This window comes from Sceloporus occidentalis, unplaced genomic scaffold, assembly GCF_023333645.1.
Source record: "Sceloporus occidentalis isolate IW3139 unplaced genomic scaffold, rSceOcc1.0.p SCAF_10, whole genome shotgun sequence".
Taxonomy (NCBI): Eukaryota; Metazoa; Chordata; class Lepidosauria; order Squamata; family Phrynosomatidae; genus Sceloporus; species Sceloporus occidentalis.
The window spans coordinates 27,380,107-27,404,006 of record NW_028316990.1 but is presented as its reverse complement, the minus strand read 5'-3'; the positions used below and the strand labels follow the sequence as shown (position 1 = coordinate 27,404,006).

The 23,900-nt window shown below is 40.3% G+C and overlaps 1 protein-coding gene across 1 annotated transcript in view; it reads right to left on the bottom strand.

The window, feature by feature from the left end:
* Window positions 1–23,900, bottom strand: part of LOC149306256 (xylosyltransferase 1-like) — a 155,196-nt gene that overhangs the window by 4,594 nt on the left and 126,702 nt on the right. Inside the window, exons 7-10 of the mRNA XM_089540869.1 lie at window positions 12,395–12,611; window positions 7,146–7,322; window positions 3,941–4,203; window positions 97–292 (exon numbers count right to left, since the gene is read on the bottom strand). Of these exons, the coding sequence (XP_089396995.1) occupies window positions 97–292; window positions 3,941–4,203; window positions 7,146–7,322; window positions 12,395–12,611 (853 nt within the window). The remainder of the gene's footprint in view (window positions 1–96; window positions 293–3,940; window positions 4,204–7,145; window positions 7,323–12,394; window positions 12,612–23,900) is intronic.

Below are 23,900 nucleotides of genomic sequence, written 5' to 3'. Positions count from 1 at the left end.
TGCTTTCTTCTAAAGTGTTCAGGGCTGTGCATGTTGCTCTCTTCCCTCACAGCAACACTGTGGAATAGCAAATCGTCGTAATACAGCAGAACTTACCTCTGTGAATTGCAACCTTTCAAAATCACTTGGAGGACTTGCAATTTTAAATACTTTCTTGGGCACGACCCATGTCTCTAAGGTTTCAAGCTTACTGGCAGCCAGGTTAGTCGCATGGTGCTTAATGAGAAAACCCTGGAAATGATCAGCAAGAAAGTAGAGATGGACTGAGACGGGATGCCCCATTGGGTAGTACCTGTAAAAATACAAAACATTGATTGGAAAGAGGCTGATAAATTGCTGAAAGAGTTAATGACTAGAGGGAAATAGACACTGGTTTGCTGGAACAGGGGTGGCTCAGCTTCTTCATGAAACATACAGCTGGAGGCCAGTTCTTGGCAAAATGACTTCTGGAGACAGCGACTGAATTAGCAAGTGGATGGGAACCACTCCTTAAATTTCTCACAGTGTTTCCGAGCCACTGGAAACATTATGGAAAAATATACACAACATCTCTCATACCCAGCTGCGACTTAAATGCAGGTGGAAGATAGGTGTAACTGGCACGTCCTGCTGAGTTCCACCTGCTCCAGGCCTGGATGCATTCTTGCTAGCTGTTGTGTGCCTTTAAATGATTTCAGACTTATTGTGACCCTAAGGGTTTTCTAGACCAGATTTATACAGAGGAGGGTTGATTTTGCCTTGCCTCTGAGGCTGAGAGTGCATGCCAGTGGTGATGAACCTATGGCATGTGTGCCAGAGGTGGCACTCAGAGCCCTCTCTGTGGGCACACACTCTGTCACCCCAGCACAGAGTTCACCAGTTTGTTGCTAGAAAGCCAGAGGAACATGGCACTTTGTGATAAATAAGTGGGTTTTGGGTTGCAGTTTGGGCACTTGGTCTGTAAAAGGTTCACCATCACTGGAGTATGGCTTGCCCAAGATCACCCGGTGAGTTTCCATGGCCGATAGGGATTTGATCCCCAGTGTCCTAGTCCAACACTCAAACCACTACACCACACTGGCATACTATATGTATTATCCAAGCCAACCAACAGCTAGGATCAAGAAGATGATGACAAAGTGCACGATGAAGAGATTGTGGTTGGTACTAGAGGGCACTGATTGGTGCCATTCAGATTTTATAAGCAAGTAAAAATAACCAATTTTGTTCATTTTGATAGAATGGAAAGTAAAATGTTACATTTTTCAAAATGTATCTATAATGGTAATTAAATGCTGAGGGGAGGTTTTGGAATGATATGTTGTTGTGAGCCCTCAAGTCATTCCCAACTTATGGTGACCTAAGGCAAACCTATCAGCGGGTTTTCCTGGCAAGATTTTTTCAAGGTGTCCTTGCCTTTGCCTGCCTCTGAGGCTGAGAGAGTGTGATTTACTCAATGGGTTTCCACAGTTGAGTGGGGATTCAAACTCTTTTCTCCAGAGTTGCAGTCCAAAACTCAAACCACTACACTATACTGGCTCTCTTCTTGCTAGCTAGCAAAGTGGAAAAGACATGATGCTTGTGTTCCTGTATACAAGATTGTTTTGCATGGAATCCGAATCTGTGGTTTTACATGCTGGTTAGTAAACTGAGATTAAACTGCAATATAGCAGTTTGGAGGCCATGGAAAATAATTACTTAGGCAATGATTTCCAAAGTCAAAGGTAAGGCCAAGCTGCAAGAACAGTCATGTGTGGGCACAACTCAGATCCTCAGCTCAGTAACCCTTGCTTAGTAAGCTGTTATCTGAAGTGACCCCAGAGTTAGCGACAAGAACCAAATAAAGGCCTACATTCTAAGCATTAGTAAACCAATACTAATACTAACAATAACGCCAGTTGTTGATGACTTGACTAACAGGAAAGAAAACTGCCAAGCCATCCATGAAATAACTGTGCATCTTCATTTGATGCTTCATTAATTTATATTCTACCTATATATTAGTTTAAATATTTACAGGATCCATTAAATTAAATGTAAGCTAATGAACTCTCAGCAGCAGTTTTAATAAAATTAGAAAAGAAAAATAAGCCTGGAAAGGAAAATGGATCTTTTTCCAAATTGAAAGGAAAGCTTCTGCTGAAATAATTACAAGCAAGAATAGCCTGCAGGAGGCACACTTTGCTTTCGGTAGTGGATGAACTCTCTCTCACTGCAGTCTCCTGACCCCTGCCAGTCTCAGAAGTGCTGGTGGCACACCTGGCATTGACTCCGAATGTGATCTTCAGTTGCATGGCTTTTATTTATCTCTGCCGATCTCACCATCCACTCACACTGCCAGAAGCACCAAGAAATGAGGTTGAGGTAGTGATGACATTAATAATAATAGCAACAACAAACTAAAACATTGTGCTCTCCATTCAGCAACTTCAGTTCTCCAAAATTCCAGCCTGGTATCATATTTAAATATCATATTTAAATATGATACCCCAAAGGCACCAGATCCTGCCTGGAACTTGAAAGCTAACCAGGATCAGCTCTGGTTAGTACTTGGATGGGAGACTGCCAATGAATACCAGGTGGAAGGAACTGGCAAAACCACTTTTGAGCATTCCTTGCATCAGAAAACCCTACAAAATCCATGGGACTGCCATAAGTTACAGGTGATTTGAAGGTGCATAGACATGCACCTCAAATTTAAAGCAACTGCTAAAATGAACCTTGCCTAGTGTTGAAAACAGGCACCGGGTGAGCATCTCGAAGGCATATATTGTATGGTCCAGCAGGGGGATTACCGCTGAAAGGGCACTGATTTTTGTAGTCACTCACACCATCCCTCCCAAACCAAATGGAGACGTAAGGTGGTTTACAATTTTTTTAAAAAAGTTAAAACATACAAAAAGGTGAATATTAAAATAGGATTAAACTATCAAAATGATTTAAAATCACACTTAAAAATAAAACACTATTAGAAAGATTAAAACTCTTTAAAACAATTCAGTCTAAAACAGTCTCAGCCCATTCTTTAAAATCTTTGTATTTATGTTTGCCCATCTAAAGCAGCACATTGGAAAGAGTGATAATCTGAGAGCCAGTGTGGTGTAATGTATATTAGTCCAGCTTGACTAAGGCGGGTGCAGACCGCCAAAAAGAGGCGCCTCTCTTTGCTGCGCTGCTGCGCTGCCACCTACATCAGCAAAAAAGGAACTGCAAAAAGCGGCTTTTTGTGGCGCCGCAAAGCACCAGAGACAGCTCCACTATGTTGCAGCTGTACAGCGCTGTTTGTAGCTGTTTGTAGGTGGCACAGCTGTGACATAATCATTGTGCGTGCCATTTGTATGGCGCTGCGCAACTGCAGCGCACTGACGACGTGCTAGGGTTGCGGGGCGTGTGCATGCGTCGCCCCGAGGCAACCTTAGCACATCATGGACGCACTGCAAAGGGCCCATCTATACAGGGCCTAAGTTTCAGCTTGACCTACTTCACAGGGCTGTTGTGATGAAGCAGGGAAGGAGGAGGGCCATGCACACTGCTTTGAGGTCTTCAGAGGAAAGGCAGACTGGTAAGAGGAAAATAACAAGGACAATATGAAGAACTATAGATTCTATTTGGATTCTGCAATGCATTTACTAAAAAAAACTGCTCCTTTTCTCCTCATCAGGATAGAGAAGTGCCATTTGAAGAAGAGCCAGTGTAATGTATTAGTTAGAGTTAGACTCCAGTGTTCAACTATAGATACACATTACACTTGATTGCTGCTAAAAGACTAAGACTTCCAGATTCTAATCCTCCTTGAACCAGAAATTGACTTGGGCCTGTCACTCTCAGTCTGATCTACTTCATAGGGTTGTTGTGATGTCAAAACAGGGAAGGAAAGAACAAGGCATGCCTCACTGAATTCAATGAGAAAAAGAAGGGAAAGATTAACTAATAAAGACAACTGAACAATTAATAAATATACCGGCAGCTGTTGTCACCATTAGTGTGGAATGAAGTTTCTGCTCTCTTGAGGCCCAAATGAGAAAACGAGTGGTATATGGTTAGTGCAACGTCACTAATGCTGTGGATACCATCTGGTTCATCATAGACATTCTCCCAGTATGATCTAAGGCCTGGTGTGCCAGATGGATAGTTGCCATACAAGTAGTAATCCAACTGGCCAATTATTTCTTGATTCACCACTGCTTCAAATTTGCGTGCGAAAAAGGTTGGTCTTGCTGTTTGCTGTAATAATAAGAAAGCATTTAAGAGACAAAATGGCTTTTGGATTCACTCCCTATTTTTTTTAAAAAATATTTTTATTCCAGCACAAATTTCTTGATATAAGATCTGATATAAGGTTACAGTATTACATCTCAATGCAGGGCTGGCACAAGACCAAATGACACCTTTGTTTCTTGTGAAGAAAAACCCAGTTGGATCACCAGTTGAATCTACCTTTGGCTCTCGTTGGGCTTGACTGCAAATAGTCGCCAGCTAGTTTAGGGTTGCAGGAAAGGCTATGGCCCTTATCACATGTGAAATAGGAACTTCAATCCCAAAGCCATTCTGCAGGGAAGGGGAAGCAGAGTCAATTCGAATCCAAGGCAATTCACGTGATGAGTTATCACATGTGAAGGTTAAATTGTGGTCATTCCTAAGGCAAAGTAGAGTGACTGCAAAATAAGTTATCACATCATCAATTTGGATTGGCACCCTTGCGCATGCTCAGTGGGCCTAAGAAGAAGCCCAGGGGATAATTAATCACATTTTAAAGTGAATTTGCATGGTTGGACCCGGAGTGGCTTTGGACTGGAGCTGCAAAACCCGTCGTGTGATAAGCTCCTTAGTCACAATATAACAAGGCTTGTCTTTTTGTGCTGCCACTGCAAATCCAGAATCTCATTTGGACTATGGCTGTGGATCTGAATGGCAGGGCTTATCTGAGTTCAGTGGGACTTGATGGTCTGGCTTATTATGCCCAATTGGGGTACACTTCCAAATTTGAGGCCACAAGTGCCAAATTTGAGGCCACAAGTGCCTAGAGCTGGAATGGGATCTGTGCCACATCCAAGCCCATGTTTCTTGAATGTTGGACTCTTTGCCTTCCTTAAATATTATCTGAGTGTCAGGATTTGGGCAAGGCCATGTCTTATTGGGCAGCAATAGCAATGGAAATAGCAAGTACATTTCTATATCACTTATCAGTGCATTTAAGCACCCCGTAAGCGGTTTACAAAGTGTAAGCTAATTGTCCCCAACAAGCTGGGTACTCATTTTAGCGACCTCCTTGGAAGGATGCCAGGCTGAATCGACCCTGAGCCCCTGGCTGGTATTGAACTCACAACCTAGCAACTGTGAGTGAGTGGCTGAAGTACTGGAATTTAACCACTGCGCCACCAGGGCTCCTGTGGCTGACTCTGAATGTAGTGGTTACTCTACGGAAGCAGTTTTTTTGTAAGGCTAATGGATTTTAATTGCCCATCCCACCATGTGGGATGCAGTTCAATAGCATACAAATATAAATAAGTATAAGATAAATAGGTATCACTTTGGTGAGAAGATAACAGCTAACCACATGACCACCAAAGCACTCCTCGGATAACGCTGGCTCTTTGGCTTAGTAACGGAGATGAGTACTGCTCCCTACAGTTGGTTACAACTAGATATTCATGTCAAGGGCCTGCCTTTACCTTTTATCTTATGACCACACCTGTTCCAAATACTTTGGATTACAACACATGGTTTCATAGCAATACACTATTAGAGGGAAAAATCCATTTTCTCCTCAACTACTATGATGATTACGGCTAAGCTCACATGGAGCATGAAAACTTAAGCGAGATGACAGCCAGCTTGATTGTTTCTGCTCAACTAAAGGTTCTGCAGTTTGGACTTTGACAGCCCTAGCTGACAATTTTGCATTGCGTTCCCATCTTATCATCAATTCTCTTCCTCTAGTCCCTCCCTTTTGATGACACTATGTGCAGAAGTAGCACTGGAAGCTTTCATGTTGTGCTCTCAGAATAAGTAATGTCATTCAGTAAAGTTTATTTAGTTCTTTCCACAGAAACAGAACTGTCTTCATGTAATATTCAACAACCTCCACATTAGGGAGAATGTGGCCTCACAGATGTTGTTAGATCCCTTCCCATTGAGAAGTGGAGTTCAACAACATCTGGAAAATTGGAAAAGTTCCCATTCCTGTTTTAACCAATATAGAGGCAGAAATGTAGAAACATTGGAAATGGAAAGAGAGTTATCGAGTCTCAATTCAATTTTGGGAGGATGAGTGAGATTTTCACTGGACTCACAGCTGAAGGTAATTAGATAAAAATTCCTGTAATATCTCTTATTAAATAAACAGCAACAAAATTGTTGATGTGCTTTCTCCTGATGTGTTTTAACATCACATGTATTTTGGCCCTGCATGTCAAAGAGATGTCACTTATTAATGTGGAGATGTAAACTCTGAATGTGGGATGGGTTGTTAGCAGTGTAAGGAGTCCAAGTCTTCAACTTGTACTAGCACAAATTTCTCCAGCTTTGTTCCAGGCAGACCATACCCCTTGAGATTTTATGTGCTTCTAGAGCACCACTCTGCTAGCTTATAAAACGCAACCTTTTTATTTTATTCTCTTCACATTTTCTTTTATTATGGCAGGCTTGAGAAGCCTCTTGCCAAGCTTGGAAAGTGTGATGTGCCTTCTGAAGAGTGAACTCCACCATTCATATTCACATTTGGAGCGGCTCTAATCCCATTTATTTCTCCTTTTGCAGCCAGATGGTTTGGAAACTGCAAACCTGGGAAAGAAGTAGCCTTGCTAGAGCCCTAAAGCTTTCTCTCAGTCCCAGGATCACTTGGTGAGAATATGAACTGTTCCCAATCTCTAGAATACTCTTCCATGAGAAGCTAGGATGGCCCCTCTCTGCTTGCCTTTTGGCGGCAAGCAAAAACAGTTTTATTCAGGCAGGTTTTTAATACATAACCATGGGATGGCTTTTACATGGGTGCTTGTTATATGGGGTGTGTGCGGTAATAATAATAATAATAATAATAATAATAATAAAACTTTGATTTATATCCTGCTTTTTGAGTTTTAAAATGTTTTTACTGTGAGCTGCTTTGAGTCCCTGTCTGGGAAAAACGCAGCGTAAAAACAAAATACATAAATAAACAAACTTACTTGAAATCGGTGGAAATCAGCCGGCTTGAAGTCATTTGGAGAACAGCCACACCAGTCCACAATGTTCTTGTATTGACATTTGCATCCCAGCTTGCGGTTCCAGTTTGTGATACGCAGATTGTTGTCCACCATGGAGTCACAATGAGGGCTGTTTTCCAGGACAGTGTGGAAGAAAGACTTTGGAAAAACAGGCCCCCCCACCCAAGTTTGGGTGCATTAGATCCAGGGAACACAAAGACTTGTACAGGCGAGAGGCTGTTACAGAAAAATGAGCTGATAGAGGAACTCTCTCCCCATTTTAGGAGGATGCCAAAGACTTTTAAAAACATCTTCTCATTGTTGTTGTGCTTTCAAGTCATTTCCAACTTATGGTGACACCTAAGGTGACCCTATCAGGGCTTTTCTTGGCAGAATTTGTTCAGAGGGCGTTTGCCCTTGCCTTCCGATGAGACTGAGAGAGTATGACTTGCACAAGGTCACCCAGTAGTAGAGGAGCGATTTGAATTCTTGTCTCCCACTATCCTATTCCAACACTCCAACTACTATACTACACTGACTCTCTCCCATGTCTTTAATTTTTTAAACTCTTGCTGTGGTTATATATTTTAAAACTGACCAACTTACGGGCTTGACAAACGGGTGCCAAAACACTGCCCCTGTTTGCCCCAGATCATTGCCAGGGCACCCACACTCCCTCTCAGGAGCAAAAAGAAGCTGCTGAAAGTAGCTTCCTGAAAGGGGTGCCATCATGGCGCTTGCACACCATGCCAGCGCCATTTGGGTGCTCTGATGCCTGTGCATCATCATGGCACATCCAGTGTGGACGGGTATGTGCCATAATGGTGCATGAGCGGCAAAAATAGGGCTGGGCACGTGTGGACACCCAGTCCTATCTAGCCCTACTTTCGGCACCAGGCCTTAGTTGTTTAGAGCCTTAGTTGTTTCTTTTACTGTACTGCAGATCTAATGGGTGCACGTCATTGGGGTGTCTAAAAAAATAAAATATTTATCAACAGGAAAATACTACAAACAAACAAACAACAACATCGCACACACAAACTGCATAAACCAACTCTCCTCTTTCAACCAATACTACTGCTGATTTACTAGGAGGTTGCAATGTACTGCAAGCTGAAAATGACCTCACGCTGAAGCACACAGCTTGGCCCCAAGGCAACAGAAGGACAATCTGTCTCCTGCAATTATTTTCAAAATGGTTAAGTCTTTATCTGCCAATTCAAGGCGGTGAGGAATTTCAGTTGGGGCCTTCTCATTATATCACTGCAATTTCAGCTGTTATGTAAATCCTGCATAATAGACACCGACAAGCCCAGCATCACCATGGGCATTCTTGGAAGGGCGGCAACTTACATGTTGCCCCAAAGAGGAAAAGCACAGTGAAAAGAAGTGGGACAAAAGAAGACACAGATTTGCACATACAACTTCCCATGTATAGGGAAGTAAATGCATACAAATAGATAATTATAACTGACTTTAATAGTTTCAATGCATGTGCATGGTTTTAGAGATTTTCAGTGATTTTAATTTGTTAGTTTAATCTTACATGGAAGGTAAGCTGTGGGAGAAACAATGGCGTGCATGCGCAGAAGCATCCTCCCATTGAAACAAATGGGGTTTGAGCGTACTCATTTTCTCCCCATATGTGGGGGATGGTGGTGGTCCAGAACGGATCCCCTGTGTATGGGAAAGGCCCACTGTAATATGTTTTAAGACTATGATTTTCTTTTTCTGTCTCACAATTTATATAGATTCATTGCAGCTCAGTATTTAAGCAAAGCAATACACCTGAGATCTAGATATGTTGGGATGGTTGGGGTAAATTGCAGGGATGATGAAGAATTTTGATGTATGATTGTAATTTTAGTCCAACTGTTTATTGCATTACTGACTTTTGTATTATTATTATTATTATTATTATTTCTTTTTAACCTTTTACATAGAGTCTTACAGAGTGATTTATTAGTTTTGTTGCATTCACTGTACTGCCTAATGTATTGTATCTATACCTTTTTATTATAGTTTTATTCTTATTTGTATATATTTTACTCTCATGTTCTCTTATGTAACTCTTATTTAGAGTTCTACACAGAGTTTTATATAGAATTTTATCTTGGTTTTTCTATTTTGTATTGTGTTACTTTGACATGGCCTACAGGCTAATCAATAAATATTGATTGATTGATATAGATGTTACTCTTTAAAATGTACACTCCCCTATTGTTGGATAATTATTTTAATAAATAAATGAATACATGACATTGAAGAAGAAATAAAATGTCACCACTGGAGGGAAAGCTGTGATCAGGGAACCTGAGCACCAGCTCAGATTTGGGTGTAATGCTGAGTGTTGATGGGAATTTCTGATGGTCGCTTTTCTTTCTGGAATGTTCTACAGATGAGCAACTTTTGTAGTGTAGAACAATACACTGGGTTGCAACTCTGGAAATCCAGGTTCAAGTCCTCACTGGTCATGAATGGTGAAGGGTCTGGAAACCATGCCCTATGAGGAACAACGTAGGGAGCTGGGGATGTTTAGCCCTGAGATGAGAAGGTTAAGAGGTGATATGAGAGCCCTGTTTAAATATTTGAAGCGATGTCATATTGAGGAGGGAGCAAGCTTGTTTTCAGCTGCTCCAGAGAACAGCACCTGGAGCAATGGATGCAAGCTACAAGAAAAGAGATTCCACTTTAACATTAGGAGGAACTTCCTGACATTAAGAGCTGTTCGACAGTGGAACACATTCCTTCCTTGGAGTATAGTGGAGTCTCCTTCCTTGGATGTCTTTAAGCAGAGGCTGGATGACCATCTGTTGGGAATGCTTTGATTGAGATTTCCTGCATGGCAGAATGAGGTTGGACTAGATGGCCCTTGTGGTCTCTTCCAACTCTACAATTCTATGATTCTATGAAACTCCCTGGGTGACCTTGTGTCAGGCACTAACTCTCAGCCTGAGCAGCCTCAGAGGGTTGTTCTGAGGTTAAGATGAAAAGGAAGAGAACAGAGTATGCTGCTCTAGACTCACTGGAGAAAAGATGACATGTGCATGTAGATACAACTGAGCACAAGCCAAAGTATTCCCCATTACCATGGACGGATACGAGAGCTGGACAGTGAAGAAAGCAGAACAGCTGGAGAAGAGTGCTGAGGATACCATTGAGAACTAAAAAGACAAACAAGTGGGTCCTTGAAAGTATCAAGCCTGAAATCTCCCTGGAAGCGAAGATTATCAAATTGAGGCTGTTGTACTTTGGACATATCATGAGAAGGCATGACCTACTAGAAAAGACAATAATGCTACGAAAGTTGAAAGTTGAAAAGTAGAAAGAGAGCAAGGCCACATGGTAGATGGCCAAGCTATTAGGGAAGTCACACGTATGAATTTGCAGGGTCTAAGCAGAGCAGTGGAGGACAAGGGGTCTTGGAGATGTCTCATCCATAGGGTCACCATGAGTCGGGATTGACTTGAGGGCAGTTAACAGCAATGTATGTAGAAAAAGAAACAAAATAATAAAAAAGAGGATATCTTCTAATAGTAAAGGGGACAAATGACTATCCTAAATGTATTCTGCCAGGGACATATCACCCTAGTAGGGCGCATCATGAATGTCTGCCATGGGAGGCTGAATTTTTAAGATTGGCTGCAATCCTTCTCTTTCCCTGTCTTGCATGTATCGGGCAATTCAACTTTCCTAAGGCTTCAGCCTTCTTTGATAAAATACTACAGGAAGATCTATAAATATTCAGAATAGCTTTAGTCTGCCTGACCTCTCCCCTTCCCCCCAGACAATCTCCTTGATCCCCACTTTTAATGTTAAATGACAGCCCAGTGAATATGGATTTTATGCTTGAATACCTAGTTAAACCCATGAAATCATACAATCATTCAGGCTAGAGGGACCAGGATTTGTGAGTGTGTGTGAGAGAGAGAGAAGGTGGAGTAGGGTTACTCAATTACCCCCAGTCCTTACTTCTTTTTATACTGACACAGAATGCCTTTGGAAAAGCAGTGCAGGAAAAGATGGCCAGAGGAAGGACTAAAAGGAGAGTATTTTCAAATGTGCCAGTGAAATGATGCAGTTGCCATCTTGGCAACTTCTGAAGTCATTCAAACATGTGTGCAGAAGACATATGGCACCAGTATGCCTAATAATGGCAAGTCATCTGCCACATGTCTTTCAGATGTTACTGTAGTTAAGGAGAGACATCCTAGTCTTAAATGGCTTAAATGGCATGATGGGGGATTACAGACACTCATAGAGGTCAGGGGTATAGGCTATGGTTGCTAAATTTAGAAACAGCATACCTTGGGATATCATTTGATAGGGAATATTGAAGAAAGGGAGTACTGCTATTAAGTCCTGATTGTTGGCTTTCTTTTGAGTGGACACTGGGAGCAATGGAGGGGCAGCACTTAGTAAGAAAGAGAAGAGGTCTAATTTCTAAGGTCAAGATAAATGACAATGAAGAAAGTGGACAACCTTGTCTTGTTCCTTTCTCAATTTGTTGATGACATGGCTGGGTCACCCGTTCTGACCTCCCCAGCAAGGCTCTGCCAAGTTTCTGCTGGGCTGGTGAGGCAGGGGCAATAGCACCAAGGAGGACAGGGCACTAGTGCTAATGTGCTGTCGGCCCAGCCGACCATCTGGACAGCAAGGCAGCTTTGCATTACTGTCAGTATATGTGGCATTTTTGTAGTAGTTCCAGAACAGTCCTATAGCAGATTACTCCAGATTGCAACCAGATTATGTTGGCTGGTGTAGATACACGTGCAGTCTTCCTCTTTTCCTGCTTCCTCAGAGCTTACCAAACATGATTGCCCTTTCTAGTGAGTTGTGTATTCTTATGATATGTTCCAAGTATTACAATCTCAGAGTCCGTACAGACAGGTCAAAATAAAGCTGCTTCGGGTCACTTTGGAGGTATGCTGTTTAAATGATGCATGCGTCCTAAGAGTCCGGAAGCCGCGCCAAAGCCATGCTCCAGTCCTTAGGTGTGAGGGGCACTCATGTTCATTACCTAAAGCTTCAAATGTGGAGAGGTCAAGACTGCAGAGAATTTCATATCATTTAAGGAAATCAATATATTTAATACAGGAGAGCTTCTAACAAATAACAAAGGAAGATATTTCTTATGGTATTAGACAATCTGGAGGTGTAATTCAGGCATTTGCAAAAGACCACTGTGGCATTTCTCTCTCTCACCGTGGGAGCATTGTCGGTTTACTCACTTCAGCTGGAAGCAAAGTATATGAGTAGAACCTCTTCATCTTTGTCACCAGATCATCGTTCGAAAATGTGACATATTCCACAAATTTCCTATTCAGCAGAAACCAGTCTGAACCACCATCGACTGTGATTCCTTCTGGAATTTTCCGGTCACCAAGGCGCCACATGTGGGTATCACATTCCAGAAAAAGCCTATCTAGACCTTGTTTTCTAATAAACCTAGAAAATAAAAGAAAAAAGAAACATTAAAATGACATTCAGCTACTGTATTATGATGGCTGAATCTAAGAGAGCCTGATTGGGAGGGAGAGAGAGTTAAAAACAGCACTGTTAAACCAAAAAGGGGGGGGGGGGTAGCAGCCCCCCTCTTGCTATAGAAGATTTTCACACTGGTGCTTACCATGGGCTAAGCGCCAGTAAAGCGGCGGTAAAACATCCTTGAAGCACGAATGTGTGAAAGCCGGTCGTGCTTCTGAAACGTCAGTGAAGCGTCCCCTCACCTCTACCATCTTTGATGCGTTCGTGGAGCAGCCATTTCCTATTAACACAAGGAGATTGGAGGCTGCTTTGGGGGGAAGGAAGAGGAGGGAGGCCAGGGAGATCGGAGGTGGTGGGATGCTGAAATGGGATCGAGAGTTTTGAGTTCCCATTTGCAGCTTCTGTTAAAAAAAAAACTGGTTCTTTTGAAAATAACCAAAAGAAAACCCATGTCAAAAAAACTCAGTTTAAGGGGGATTTGCACCACATCCCCCCTATCTAGGTCAGAAAACGCAGGCACAAGTGTGAGCAACCCCCTAATTTGGGCCTGAAAACCCCAGCTCAAGTCTGAACGACCCCAATTTAAACCACTTTGGAGCCCAGGTTATTTCTGAATGTGAATGGGCCCCAAGATAATCAATTGCAGTTGCATCATTGTGAAGCCATACAGGTTTCTTTTTAAAAACCTATCCACCTTATGGTTTGAACACAAATATCCCATATCAGCATTTCCTATAGTGAAGTTAGTGAGGGCAGTTATTTCACTTTAAAGGAAGACTAGCTCTACAATTTGAAGTATGATTACCAATATGTGCCTATACCCTAAACCCTGAATAGCAATTAGGATATGAGACCTTTCTAGTTATGGTAATAATACCCACTTCAACTGCAAGTACTACAGAAGGGACTAAAATACTGTATGAGTGTAATAGCTCCTTACTGGTAAGTGAATGGGATTAGAAAGGTAATTTTGATATTGAGTAATAGTATGATTTCTTATGATTGTATAATGTTATTGTTTAATCAGAATGTGGAATATCTTTGTTATGAGCTAATGAAGTCATTTCTGAGGACAAAACAATTCACCAACTACCAGGGGAAGAATTATCCTACTCCATTATCAAGCCTTTTTTCCTGGAATCAAACCCCAGTGGATAACAAGGGTCCACTGTATAAATTGATATCATAAGTCGGGGGGGAGGGGCCATGAGATATGGTGTGAGCAGCTAAGATCGTCCGCTCCTGAAAGCAAAAGCCTAAAAAGCTAAAGAATCTCTCCTAATGAGGAAAAAAAACTGTGAGTAACTGCAAATAAATATATCGGAAAGGGAAGAGAGCAGATTGGAAGTGTTTAATTAAAGTTTTAAAGGGAAGGAAGAGAAATAAACAGCAATCTTGAATACGGCATTGCCGGCTAGAAGTTTGTCAGCCGAGCGGACACCAGGATTGCTGGTAGATGTCCAAAAGCCAAAAGAAAAAAAGGGAACTTAAACAAACAGTGATAAACTGGAAAACAGAGTCTAAACAACACCCTTCTGACAAGGCTTATAGTAGTTTACAAAGAATAAGTTCACAAGAGAAGCTTGGAACTTGTAATAAAGAGATGAGAAAGACAACGTCTATGGAGACGGTGGGAAAAAATGGAGCTAGACCCAAACAACATGGCGAAGTTCCGGGAACAGAGCCGAAACAAGAAGAAATAAAGATATGGTTAGAAAAAACTCTCACTGAAAACCAAAACAAAGGTTTTGAAACCATGAATGAGCTGATAATTAAAAATAATGCTATTTTATCAGAAACAATAACTAAGACAATTATGGATGAAATGAATAAATCTTTTCAGATTATTAAAAGAGAGATTGAACAAGTGGACAAACAAATACAATTAATGCAAAGTGAACAGAAAGATCAGCAAAAAATAACTTTGGAACATTCAACAAGATTGGATCAGCTGGAAAGGAAAATTATGGACTTGCAGGATCGTAACAGAAGGTATAATATTCGCATTCGTGGCTTTCCTGAGTTGCCAAATGAAACATCCAGATTATTAAAAATAGAAATCCTTAAATGGCTACAAAGCATTGTCCCTCAAACGACCTGGGCAGATGAGGAAGTGGAATGGCTACACAGAGCATCAACAGTTAAAAGGGGCTTGGCCCCTAGAGATGTAATCATGAAAATAACAAGTTTTTACAAGAAAGATCAGTTAATGAAAGAAATCAGGAAACTCTCAGGGGGATTGAAATATGGAACCACTGCAATTGAAATTTATAATGATTTATGCCCAGAGACTATTAGTTGGAGAAGAGGTATTAAGCCTTGTATTGCAGTTCTGCAAAAAAATGGAATAAGATACAGTTGAGGCTATCCTGTATTTTTCAAATTTCAATGGAAAGGAAAGCATTACAAGATTTTTTCCATGGAGCAAGGATTAGAGCTGTTGGAGCAACTGAATCTGGCCAGGCAAGGAGAAGAGAGTGACAAGGGTACAGCTGGACGAGCCAAGGAATTATAGACAATAAGGACAAAGATGTTGACCTTTCTTTTTCTCTCTATATATATTTTTTCTTTCTTCTTTCCTTTTGAAAGGATATGATAGGAGAGAACATTAATAAACAATCAGGAGGAGGAATTGGACCACACACCGGGAGAGATGGCTTCTTTCTCCCCCCCCCCCCCCCTCACCTTCCTGGAGGGATAATAGAAGCCATGGGCGAGGTCTGAGACCTTGGGGATGGAGGAGGGGAAGAAGGGATACGTGGGTCAAATGGGGAAGGGGGGGAGGGAGGGAGGGAGGGAGGGAGGGAGGGGGGAAATGGATGTAGGGGTAGCACACTGAAGAGCCTAATTAGAAGATGTAGAATAGTAACATGGATAATAAAATAAGGATAGCAACATTAAATGTAAAAGGACTGGGGTCTGTAATTAAAAGGAAAAGGATTGAATCATTAATGAAAAAACAGAAAGCGGATGTTTTTTTTATTCAGGAAATGCACCAAGCAAAATCAAGATCATCGGAATTGAAGATGAACTGGGTTGCTACATATGAAAAAGCATATGGTACTTCTAAAGCAAGAGGAGTAGCAACCTTAATATCTAAGAAATGTGGGTTTGATATATTAAAAGTTAAGACAGATGAAAAAGGAAGATTTGTATTGGTGCAAGGAATGATGGGGGGAGAAAAATACTTGTTGGTAAATGTGTATGCTCCAAATGAAAATCAAATGGAATTTTATGAAAAAGTATTTAAGGAAATGGAGGATATGCAGGGAGATTACACAGTTATGGCAGGAGACTTCAATATGGTTATGGAAAAGTGTAAAGATAAATTAGATCCAACAGTAAGGGATAGATTTAATAAGATTACACCTTTGAACAAGATAATGAATAGGAAAGAATTAAAAGATGTATGGAGATTGATTAAAGGAGATGAAAAGAATTATACTTATTATTCAGCAGTTCATAACAATTATTCTAGAATAGATTTCATTTTTGTATCCAAAACTATGGTGTCAAAGGTATTAAATACTGAAATAGAAGGGATAAAAATTACAGATCATGCAATAGTAAATATGAATTTTATAATTTAAAAAGATTATAGACAAGCAAAAAGATGGAGGTTAGACACCAGAATACTTAATAATAAAGAAATAGTGAACAAAATAGAGGAAGAATGACAGATTATATGGGATATTAATAATAGAGAGATTTCTCAAGCTTTATTATGGGATACTATGAAAGCGGTGGCAAGAGGGATTTGTATTAGGGAAACATGCAAGGTAAAGAGACAAAAGGAAGAGAGGAAAATTAAACTGGAAACGGAAATTGAAAAATTAAATAATGATTATATAAAGAATAGAAGTGTGTGTATATATATATATATATATATATATATATATATAAAATTACAAGCAAAAAGAAAGGAATTACAGAAGAAAGAGATAGATCAGATCCAGAAAAATTTAATATATTTACGGAGGGAGTTTTTTGAATATAGTAACAAAAATTCAAAAATGTTAACAAGATTAACACAAAAGAAGAAAGAGAAAAATTTGATAGGGGTTATAAAGGATAAAACAGGAAAAAATGTATGTTGATGAAAGAAAAGATAAGGATATTTGAAGAATACTATAAAGATCTATATACAGCAGGGAATAGTTCAATGGATAAAATTGAGGAATATATAGAGAAATATTGGAGAATAAAAATAGAAGAAGAGGATAAAGAAATAATGGAACAACCGGTTTTGAAAAAAGAAATAGAAGAAGTGATAGATAAGTTAAAAGGAGGGAAATCACCAAGAATGGATGGATTGGGGCCAGAATATTATAAAACTTTTAAAAAGGTTTTAATACCTAAATTAGAAGTATTATACAATAAAATTTTATTTTTTTTCTTAAATAATCTTTATTAATAGTTTCAACACATATAAAATATACATTAAAATAAACAATAAATTCCAGTCCAGAAAATTTCCTCTTCGATATTTCGTATATTACCATAAATTAGTCCAAAAAGACAAATCTTAATCGTATGGACTGGATTCCATCAGGTCATACTGACTTCCTAAGACATTTTCTCTGCCTTTGGGGGATTTTTCTCTGTTCTCTTTAATTGTTCCTTGTTATTTGGTGTTTCGTGATGCATCTCAAATCGGTGACAGTTTTCGTTAGAAACTCATTTTCTAATATCCCCTGTCCAACATCAATTTAGCACTTTACACTTGAGCCAATATATAGTAGTCCACTCTTGATTTCATGGCAGGAGATGTTCAATCAATCTAACCGCATTATTTCTGTCACCCCATTCACTTGCTAAAGCGATCACGAAGCACATTCATAAATCATACCTAGTCCTTCATTTTCCTTTAAGGAGGACAAACCTCCAAAAATAAGGCAACATTCTTTAGTTCCACAACCTCTATGATGAAACGGAAAAACTTGTCATTCCTTGTCCTGGAATTTTTAAGTTAACTGTTGGTAAAAGAAAAGGAGGGTAAACGGGCAAATAGACCTTAAAGAATTCTAAAACACTGAATCGGTTTCAATTACTGATTAAAGATACATTAATATCCCATTCCCTTCCCATCCTTTTCAATACCCTTTCCCATATTTCCTTTCTCTTCTTTCCATCACGGTTTTGTACCAAACATGTCATTCTGTCCAACTCTCTGTACTCGTTTACTTTGATCATCCAACTCTCCCATGACGGGATTTCCTTGGTTTTCCACAATCTAGCTATCTCTACCCTAGCTGCAGTGACGAGATAAAGCGTAATTCTCCAGAACTTTGTTTCTTCTGTATTCAATGTCATTGTTATATTAAGGAGATACAGTTTTGGGTCCATGCAAAAGTTGAACCCCAAAATATTTTGTATGGAATCATGCACAATCTTCCAAAATTTTTGTAGTTCTATACATCCCCACCACATATGATATAGCGTCCCTTTATGTTTATTGCATTTCCAACACATTCCCTCACTAGACTTATACATTTTTTTTAATTTCCATGGTGTTATATACCATCTATTCATTATTTTCAGATGGTTTTCCTTTAAGCTTTGTCCTACTGTAAATTTACCTGTCCTTAGCCATGCTTTTTGCCATTCATCATAGTTTATTGTAGACCCCAGATCTTTGGCCCATTTAACCATATACTCCTTTATTGTATTGTGTTCCAATAATCTATTCAAAATTAATTTGTAAAGTTTCGCAATCTTGTGTTTGTCCGATTGCCAAAAAATCTTGTCTAGTTCATTTAAATCTTTTTCTATTCCACTCGTCTTGATGTCAGTTTTGAATCTTTGGGCTAGTTGCATGTGGCTAAACCAAGTTAAATCAAAACCCTCCTTCCTTAAACTTTCCCTCTGTTTTATATTCCTCTCTCCTTGTACATTTTCCTTTAGCATATTTTTATATGTTAGCCATTTGTCTTGAGTATGCCATCTCCCAAAGAAGGCTTCTTGGGGGGGAAGTCCAGAGGGGCAAATGAAAATAAAATAGCTTAAATATCTTATTCCATGTTCCTAATAATGATTTTCTGATTGGGTGATTATTAAAATCACGGTTCTGATCTAATTTCCCATAGCAAAGGAAAGCATGCCATCCAAACCTTAATTGCTCTGCTTCCATGTCTAGTGTTGGGCAATCTTCTAGTTTGATCCAGGTTTGAAGCCACATCAATGAGCAAGCCCAATAGTATATCTTTAGGTGTGGTAACCCATATCCTCCCCTTGCTTTTTCGTCTTTTAGGACCATCCAGTTTATTCTGGGTCTATGGCCCTTCCATATGAATTTCTTTAGTTCGCTGTCCCAATCTCTAAAAACTTTATCATTTATTACAATGGGGAGGTTCTGAAATAAAAATATTAGCTTTGGCAGAACTGCCATTTTTAGAACTGCAATTCTACCTAACAGTGACAAGCTAAGTGTGTTCCATTTTCTTAAATCCTCCTTGATATCACCCCAAACTTTATGGTAATTGTTATCATATAATTTTAAGTTGTCCTTTGATAACCATATTCCCAGATATCTAATCTTTTTCTGTTCTTTAAATCCGGTTATTTTATTAATTGCTTCCACCTCGGTAGGGGGAATGTTTTTAGTTATCATGACTGTCGTTTCTTTGTTTATGTTCAACCCTGAATTGATCCCAAACTGCTTTAACTCATGCATTATTTCTCCTATACAAAGACTAGGGTTTTCTATTATAAGGGCAACATCGTCAGCGAATACTTTCAGTTTCAATTCATCTTTCCCCTTTTTACAACCCTTTATCTTTTCATTCCTTTTAAATGCTGAAATTAATACCTCCATTGCCGTCAAGAAAAGCAGGGGTGAAATGGGACAGCCCTGCCTAACTCCTCTATGTAAATAGAATTCCTGGGATCTTGTACCGTTAACAATCACTCTCGCGGCTTGCTCGCAATAGATTTGCTGTATCTTATTAATGAAATCATTCCCAAAATCCATACATTTTAAAGTTTCAAATAAAAAATCCCAATTCAGACGATCGAAGGCTTTCTCCATATCTAAAGCTATTAGGGCAAATTTTTTGTTATTATTTACATGATAATACTCTAGAGAATTCAGTATTGGCCTAATGTTGTCCCTAATTTGCCTCCCTGGTAGAAACCCACTTTGTTCCTTACCCAGCAGCTGAGATAGAACTTTTTTTAACCTGGCTGCCAAAATGTTTGTATATATTTTTTAATCTAGATTGAGAAGACTTATTGGACGATAATTAGCCATAATTTCATGATCCTTCCCCTCCTTAGGTATCAGCGATATAAGAGCCTTTTCCCATGAGGGAGGGATTCCCTCTACCTCTATAGAGCCAAATACTTTCAGTAAGGGGCCCGTTAGTTCCTCTTGGAATTTTTTATAGAATACAGATGTAAAACCATCCTCTCCAGGGGCTTTCCCCTCTTTCAGTGACGAAATTGCTGTAAGAATCTCCTGCCTGGTTATTTTGGCATTCAAATTTTCTTTATGTTCCGATGTGATTTTTAGATTTAATTTCGATCTTATATAATCCCCAATCTTAAGGTCTCTATTAACTTCTTGTCCTCTTTGCCTATACAATTCCTTATAATAATTCCCAAAGGCTTTTATAATATCCTCCTGAGCTGTTAAGGTGCTATTCCCTTTTTTTATTTTTGTTATGAGACTCCTTTCCTTTTCTCTCCTTAGTTTCTTGGCTAGCCACTTACCAACTTTATTTCCATTTTCAAAAAAGCCTTGTTTAGTTCTTATTAAATCTCTTGCTATTTCTGAATTAATCTTTTGTTGAAGCTGCATCTGCAAGATCTTGATTTCATTTCTTAGTTTTCGATTCCCTGGATATTCCATCATTTTTTGTTCTTTTCCTCTTATAGCAGGGGTAGGCAACCTTTTTGAGCTGGGGGCCGGGTTGCTGTCCCTCAGACAACTGGGGGGCCGAAGCAGGGGGTGGAGCTTCCACCCTCTGGAGGTGGAGCCTCATGCCAGGGGTGGAGCTTCCACCCTCAAGGGGTGGAGCCACACACAAGGGGCGGGGCTTCCGCCAAAGCCCTGGAGGAGGAGGAGGGGTGTGCTGACTGATATCATCATCATCATCATCACCACTATCATTGTTAAAGCAGACCTTTCAGCAATAAATGCATCGAAAATACACAGAAATGCACTTTGGAAAGTCACACTGTCTCACCTTCAGAAATAATAAAAATACTGAAATAAAATAAAAAAGCAATAATAAAAATAATGAAATGAAATAAAAAGCAGTAATAAAATACTGAAATAAAATAAAAAGCAATAATAAACATAATGAAATAAAATAAAAAGCAGGAATAAAATACTGAAATAAAATAAAAAGCAATAATAAAATACTGAAATAAATTAAAAAGCAATCATAAAAATAATGAAATAAAAAACGCAATAATAAATTACTGGATAAAATTAAAAAGCAATAATAAAATAATGAAATAAAATAAAAAAGCAGTAATAAAAATACTGAAATAAAATAAAAAGCAAGAATAAAATACTGAAATAAAATAAAAAAGAAATAAAAATACTGAAATAAAATAAAAAAGCAATAATAAAATACTGGATAAAATTAAAAAGAAATAATAAAATAATGAATTAAAATAAAAAAGCAGTAATAAAATACTGAAATAAAATAAAAAAGCAATAATATAATACTGAAATAAATAAAAAAGCAATAATAAAAATACTGAAATAAAATAAAAAGCAAGAATAAAATACTGAAATAAAATAAAAAAGAAATAAAAATACTGAAATAAAATAAAAAAGCAAGAATAAAATACTGGATAAAATTAAAAAGCAATAATAAAATAATGAAATAAAATAAAAAAAGCAGTAATAAAAATACTGAAATAAAATAAAAAAGCAATAATATAATACTGAAATAAAATAAAAAAGCAATAATATAAATACTGAAATAAAATAAAAAGCAAGAATAAAATACTGAAATAAAATAAAAAAGAAATAAAAATACTGAAATAAAATAAAAAAGCAATAATAAAATACTGGATAAAATTAAAAAGCAATAATAAAATAATGAAATAAAATAAAAAAGCAGTAATAAAAATACTGAAATAAAATTAAAAAGCAATAATAAAATAATGAAATAAAATAAAAAAGCAATAATAAAAATACTGAAATAAAATAAGAAGCAAGAATAAAATACTGAAATAAAATAAGAAGCAAGAATAAAATACTGAAATAAAATTAAAAAGCAATAATAAAATAATGAAATAAAATAAAAAAGAAATAATAAAAATACTGAAATAAAATAAGAAGCAAGAATAAAAATACTGAAATAAAAAAAAAACAAAAATAAGTATTGTATATTTTAAAAAATCAATAAAAAAAAACCCAAGGCAGACCTGAAAAGTCTCACCTTTCCAATTCCTCCTCCTCCGCTTTCTCATCCTCATCCTCCTCCTCTTTTTCATCCTCCTTCTCCTCCGCTTTCTCATCCTCATCCTCCTCCTCTTTTTCATCCTCCTTCTCCTCCGCTTTCTCATCCTCCTCCTCTTGCTCCTTCCCGGTCTAGCGGAGCCTAGGCCCCAGGCAGGTCAGGGGGGGAAAGCCAGCGAGGCTGCTGGCTTCTCTCTCGGCCTCAGTGGAGCCTAAGCCCCAGGCAGGCCGGGGGGGGGGGGGGAGCCAGCGGCCCCGCTGGCTTCTCCCTCGGCCTGAACGGCGCCATGGCCCCATCCAGGCCGAGAGGGAAGCCAGCGGCGACACCGGCTTCTCCCTCGGCCTGAGTGGAGCCTAAGCCCCAGGCAGGCCGGGGGGGAAAGCCAGCGGCCCCGCTGGCTTCTCCCTTGGCCTGAACGGAGCCAGGGCCCCATCCAGGTCGAGAGGGAAGCCAGCGGCGACGCCGGCTTCTCCCTTGGCCTGAGTGGAGCCTAAGCCCCAGGCAGGCCGGGGGGGAAAGCCAGCGGCCCCGCTGGCTTCTCCCTCGGCCTGAACGGAGCCAGGGCCCCATCCAGGTCGAGAGGGAAGCCAGCGGCCCCGCTGGCTTCTCCCTCGGCCTGAACGGAGCCAGGGCCCCATCCAGGTCGAGAGGGAAGCCAGCGGCGATGCCGGCTTCTCCCTCGGCCTGAGTGGAGCCTAAGCCCCAGGCAGGCCGGGGGGGGGGGGGAAGCCAGCGGCCCCACTGGCTTCTCCCTCGGCCTGACCGGAGCCAGGGCCCCATCCAGGTCGAGAGGGAAGCCAGCGGCGACACCGGCTTCTCCCTCGGCCTGAGTGGAGCCTAAGCCCCAGGCAGGCCGGGGGGGAAAGCCAGCGGCCCCGCTGGCTTCTCCCTCGGCCTGAACGGAGCCATGGCCCCATCCAGGCCGAGAGGGAAGCCAGCGGCGACGCCGGCTTCTCCCTCGGCCTGAGTGGAGCCTAGGCCCCATCCAGGCCGAGAGGGAAGCCAGCGGCAGCGGGGAGGTGGGGAAGGTGGCGCGGCCGTGCGCAGGAGGCACCGCCTCCACCTTCGCCTCTTCCGCCCCAGACCTCGCTGCCCTCCTCTTCCTTCGCCTACTCCGCACGGCCATGCGTGGTGGAGGAGGAGGATGGCAGCGAGGCACCCGCGGGCGCCTGGAGCAGCGCCCAAGCTGCGGCGGGGCGGCAATCGGCGGCGGCAATCGGCGGCAGGACCAGGCTGGGGCCGGTCCCGCTGCCTTGGCGGGCTGATTTGGGCGGCGATTTGGGCGGCAGGAGGGACCGGGGGCCGGTGGAAAGGCGCCCGCGGGCCGGATCCGGCCCGCGGGCCGGAGGTTGCCGACCCCTGTCTTATAGCTTCTAAAATTCTCTTTTCTCTATCTGTCCTTTCCCTCTTGATTTCGACAGCTCTTTTTATCAAGATTCCCCGAAAAACTGCTTTCCCTGCATCCCAGACTATCTTATTTTTCGTTTCGGGTATATCATTCAATTTAAAATACACCTTGATTTCTTCTTTCATTTTCCCTACAAACCGGTCATCTTCCAATAACTCATTTTGCAACCGCCAACTGAAATTTCTATTCTCTTTGTCTTTTAAGACCGACTCTATTAGGTTATGATCAGATAGGGTTTTGCAATCTACTTCCATATTTTTAAAGCTAGAAGCTAAACCTTTTGAGACCAAAAATAGGTCTATCCGCGACCAAGATTTATGGACTCCTGAATAGTAAGTGAAACCTGTTTTCCCCTCATTTTTATGAGGCCATAAATCCACCAGATCATGATCATGAATCAGATCTAAACAGCTTTTCGGGAGA